This window comes from Octodon degus, unplaced genomic scaffold (assembly GCF_000260255.1).
Source record: "Octodon degus isolate 3935 unplaced genomic scaffold, OctDeg1.0 scaffold00092, whole genome shotgun sequence".
In the NCBI taxonomy this organism is placed as follows: Eukaryota; Metazoa; Chordata; class Mammalia; order Rodentia; family Octodontidae; genus Octodon; species Octodon degus.
The window spans coordinates 8,304,285-8,309,480 of NW_004524668.1; the positions used below are offsets into that span (position 1 = coordinate 8,304,285).

General features: G+C 56.4%; 1 protein-coding gene across 3 annotated transcripts in view; it reads left to right on the forward strand.

Moving 5' to 3' along the window:
• The first annotated feature begins 1,631 nt into the window (after window positions 1-1,631).
• The window catches only part of Atp13a2 (ATPase 13A2), an 18,703-nt gene continuing 15,138 nt past the window's right edge, over window positions 1,632-5,196 (forward strand). For all 3 annotated transcript variants that reach the window (XM_023722532.1, XM_023722533.1, XM_023722534.1), the window contains exon 1: window positions 1,632-1,777. In XM_023722532.1, coding sequence (XP_023578300.1) covers window positions 1,768-1,777 — 10 coding nt within the window. In that variant the 5' untranslated portion in view covers window positions 1,632-1,767. The remainder of the gene's footprint in view (window positions 1,778-5,196) is intronic.

A 5,196-nucleotide genomic window follows, 5' to 3' on the forward strand; every position in this document is an offset into this window, starting at 1 on the left:
TTTTTTGAGACAGGGTCTTGCTGTGTAGTTCAAACTGGCCTTGAGTTTACTTATAGCCCAGACTGGTCTCAAACTTACAAAGATCCTCCTGCCTGAGCCTTCAGAGTGCTGGGATTATAGGCCTGTGCCTCCATACCCGGCATCCTCTTCTGGAGCAACCCTGCCCACAGGCCATCAGCTCAAAGTCATGGACACTGCCTGTCTGTGGAAACTGAGATAAATGCTGTGTCCAAATGACAGCTTCAGGGGCTTTTTTATCCCCCTCACTTCTTTTGTTTGAGACAGGGTCTTGTCCTATAGCCCAGGCTGGCCTTGAACTAGCAGCAATCCTCCTGCCTCAGCCTCCTGAATGCTGGGATTACATGTGTGCACTCTCACTACTAGGGATTAAACTCAGGTCCTTGTCACTGGACTACATACCTAGGCCAGAGTGAGTTTTTTATTTTGAGACCGAGTCTCCCTAAATCACTAAGTGGCCCAAACTGGGCTCACAGTTGCACGACCCTTCCACCTCAGGCGCTCCTGGTGCTGGGATTCCCCGCCTGTGTGTCCACACGCAGCTTTCCCTGCTGTCTGAGGGGAGTCTCCGCCCCCACCTATGGAGGTGTGTCTTTGGGTCACACCCTCAGGCTTCTAGCCTTGGTCCTGCCACCACCGGCTCTCTGACATTTTCAAGGCCACCTGTGTGCATCTCAGAGTGCCTGTCCCTGCATTCCAGTGTCTCTGTAGGTGAGTGTTGTCACCCCGTGAGTCCCAGGGCTGGTGTGTCTTCATTCTTCCACGCTTACCCGGCAGTGCCAGGTGCTGTCCCAAGGACATTACATCCATGCTCTGTAATCCCACAATGAGCAGGCATTGCTACAGTCATTGTCACTCTACAGATTAGGAGCAGGGCCCTGGGAAGGGAAAGATTCACCTATGGTCGCACACCTTGTAACAAATGGAGTCTAGGGACCGGGGAGATGGCTCAGTGGAATAAGCACTTCCCTGGCAAGTGCAAGAACCTGAGTTCAATCCCTGGTTCTGCAAAAAAAAAAAAATGGAGTCTGGAAAAAAGAGAAAGAAAGAAAGAGTCTGGCACGAACCAGCATGCAGTTTTTAAAAAAGTATATTATGATACATAATAATTACATAATTTGGGAATTGGTACATATACATATTGAATCCTTCCCCCCCCCCTTTTTGGGGTACCGGGGATTGAATTCAGGATCTTGTGCTTGCCAGGCAAGCGCCTATTCTACTGAACTAACTCCCCAGCCCCTACATATTGAAGCTTAATCATTTTTTACCTCTCCTTTTCTTCATCTCATCACACCTCCCCCATACACTTTTCTTTTGGTTTTGTTTTGAGAAAGGGTCCAAATTAGTGTATTGCCTAGGCTGGATTTGATCTCACAATCCTCTTGCCTCAGCCTCCCAGCGGGCTGGGACTGCAGGAGTGCGTTACAGTCTCTGACCACTGTGGGTGTCGCCGGGCTTTGTGGTCTGTCTGGGTGCAGCCCCATCCGTCTCCCCGTTGGCCCCCTCTGCCATGGTTGGATCCGGGATGGACTACAAGCCCCGGCATCCATTGCACGGCGGGGAGGACGTGACACAGAGCAGCGGGCGGGGCTCAGGGCTGCACAGGGACTGCTGCAGCCTCGGACCCGTCCGCCGAGCGAGTGCCCGCCCCCAGCCCTGCTCTCAGCGCCCTGCGCTCCAGCCGCCGGGACCGCGCCCGCTGGGGCCTTGCGCACTCCGGGCCGGCGATGAGCGCGCGGAGCCGCGATGAGCGCAGGTGAGTCCCCGCGGGATCCGGGGGGACTAGGCGACAGCCCCACCGCGGGGCCGCAAGCCCGGGCCGGGCACCCTGGTCGTCCCCGCCATTAAGAACCCCTTCCTGCGCCCGCAATGGAGCCCCGGGACCCAAGTGTCCCTGCAGCCAGGAGCTCTGCCACCCTTCCGAGCCCGGCCCCGGCTGAGTGACGGATGTCCGGGCCCAGCAGCCTTGCGCCATCGTGGGCTTCTCTGCTGAATGAATTGGGCCGGTTACCCAGGTCTCACGAGTGCGCGGGTGAGACTGGCCCCGGGCCTGGCTCCTGCTCGGGCTGCGGAGGAAGCCTGTTAGCCCAGATCCTCGGGCCACACCCTCCGGGCCCCATCCCAGGCCGGCTGTCACAGGTTCTCCCCTTCCAGAATCCAATACTGATCCTCCCAGCTGCACAGGAGCCCTATAGCCCTCTCCTGCCCAGAGGGTCTACCGACCCCTGCATGTCTCCCTGCCTCCACTTCTCCCCTGGAAGCCCCGCAGCCCAGGGTGCACCCAGGGGAGGGCGAGGAAAGGAGGAGGAAGAGGACCGGCGGCGTGCTTCTCAGCGGCGGAGCATCCCCAGCACTGCGGAAAGGAAGATAAGCCGCGGATAAGGAAAGCCGCCCCTAGACTCCACAAACAACACACCCAGCGCAGCGTGGAGGGAGGATGGACTGGACAGACACGCTCGTGGCCGCTGGGGAGCCACTGTGAAGTGGGAGCAGCTGCCCTGGACTCCTGCCAGGTCTCTGGCAGGAAGCAGGGGCTTCTGCAGGAAGCAAGAGGTCCCCAGATGGCCTTTGACTTCAGCCCTGGGCGCTGCAGTGCTGCTGTCATTGTGCCCGGGCCGTGAGCTCACACCAGTTTCCAGGGCAGTCTTGGCCACGCAGGGCTGTGTGATTTTTGTGCATGTTACTCAACCTCTCTGAGCCTTCTTTTTTTTCCTTCTCCCCTCCCTTTCTTTCCTCTCCTCTTCCCTTCCTCCCCCCCTCCCTCCCCTCTCTCCTGTCTCCTCCCTTTTTGCAGTAGTAGGGCTCAAACCTTCTGCCCTGTGTGTGCTAGGCAAGCGCTGCGTGCAGCCATGCTCCTCATTTCAGGGAACCCTAATAGTCGCTTTCTGTGGGTGGCTGTGAGGATGAGCTAAGACTGTGTTCCTTCAGAGCCACTCATTCCCAGCCTCTCCCCCTTGTGGGTTTTTTGTTGTTGCTTTTCTTTTTGAGACTTAGCTCTTGCTGCGTATTCTAGGCAGACCTTCAACTCACTATGTAGCCTACGCTGCCCTCTAACTCCCAGTGATCCTCCTGCCTCCACTTCTGAAGTGCTTGATTTATAGGCGTGCATGCACCACCACGCCTGGCTTCCTCTAGCAAATTATATGAGCTTGGGTGAGGGCCCTCGAAGCTGTGTTCTCAGTTTCCCGGAAGGCTGAAGCCGCCCCCCCACTCCCCGGCACTGCACAAACCTTTGTGCCACCCAGCCTGCTTGGGCCTGCTCTGGGCTGGCCTGAGCTGGTGAGAGCTCCCCAACCACCCTGTGGAGCGGAGCCAGGAACAAAGATAAACAGGCCCACTCAGTATTTTGACAGGTGCCCTGGCTTGACTGGCAGAGACGCTAGAGCTTCCCCGGATGCCACTCCCTCCTCCTGCTTGCAAGTTCCTCCACTCGTCTCTCCCCAAGGTTGTCTAGGAGCATAGCCTGGTCCTCATAGAAAGATGGGTTTGGGACTTCCCAGGGAAGGAGTACTGCTTAGATCCTGGGGTCTACAACAAGGGCTCTTTAAGAAGAGACTAAGGGGCTAGGGAGATGGCTCAGTGGAATAACTGCTTCTCTGGCGAGCGCAAGGGCCTGAGTTCAATCCCCAGTTCCGCCAAAAAAAAAAAAAAAGAAGAGACTAGAACCTATGCCCCTCTCCTTGGACTGACCCCGGGCAGCGAGGGATCCACAGTGCCTGGCACTCCTTGCTTCATTCCCTGCTGTGTCTGCGAGAGACACATTTCATTCATTCATTCATTCATTCATTCATTCATTCATTCATTCATTCATTCAGTATACAGTGGGCTCTGTGAGCAGGACTAGCGACACCACCACGGTGCCACCCCGATGGGACGGTGCCAGCCCAATGGGACAGTGCTATCTGGGATGGGAAATGGGGGGCTTTTCCAGCTTGGACACCAGCTCTTGCTTGGCTCAGTGCTGTCACTGGAGAAGAGGGGACACCCCGCCCAAGCTGTGGTGTGATGGGATGGGATGAGATCAGAGAGGCGCTGGCTTCTTTCCCATCTCTCTGGAGCTCCACAGAAAGAGCTCAGCAGTGGCTTCCCGCAGTGACAGATGGGAAGGGGAGGAGGGCCTGGGAAATGGGTCAGGGCAGAGGCCCTGCCTCCCAGACAGGGAGCCGCCCACCATCCCCATCTGTCCAGGCCCAGGCCTCAGGGACTTGAAAAGCCCAGCTGCTGGGTTCTTGTATAGTCTCAGAGCAGCTTCCCAGAGGCAGGAGCCACACACCCAGCGAGGAGAAGGTGACTACCTTGCCCCCGGGAGAGAGCTGGGAACACACTTCGTGATGAGGGCGCTGGTGATGATGTGTGGCTGTGGGGGCAGCTTACCTTTCCGTGCCTCAGTTTCCCAGGCTACAAAATAGGAAAGTCATCCCTGATTCCTGGGGTTGTAGGGAGGAGTATGAGTGAATGGATGGAAAGCTCTTGACAGGGACCTGCCTTAAGCCCCTGGGGACGCTAAGGACCTCTTTCCCTGTCTTCTGTGGAAATGTCCCAAGCACAGCCCTGGAAGGTAAGAACTCTCCACCCTGCTTCCTTAGGGCACCTGTCCCAGGCTATAAAGGACCCTGGCAGAAATCTCAAGGAGACACTTGTGCCACTTCAAGAGGCAAGAACTAGGCATGGTGGCATATGCACATATTCCGAGCACTCAGGAGGCCAAGGCAGGAAGATTGCCCTGAGTTTGAGCCCTGCCTGGGCTACATAGTGAGACCCTGTCTCAAAAAAAATAGAACAAACTAAAGAGAAAGTGAGGCTGTGGCTTGCTGGTGGCCCAGGACCTGTAAACCTGGCCTTGTCAGAATTTTCCTGGGCAAGGATGGGGAGATAGCTAAACAGCATAAGTGCCTGTGTAGCAAGCACGAGGTCCTGAGTTTGGTTCCTGGTACAAAAAAAAAAAAAAAAATCATCCTGGACGCCCACTCCTCTGTTCCTACCAAGGCTCAGGACCTTGGCTATGTCTCGTCTGTGGGTCAGGTAGCGAGGGAGCTGATGTTCTCTGCCCAGCCGGCCCCACCATTGGTGTCTGCGTGTCTCCCTGTCTGTCCTGAGACCAGCTTCCTAGAAATAGCCACGGGTGGGCTCTGTTCATTTGGCTTCTGAACCATCAACTGAAAGGGGCCTCAGTGG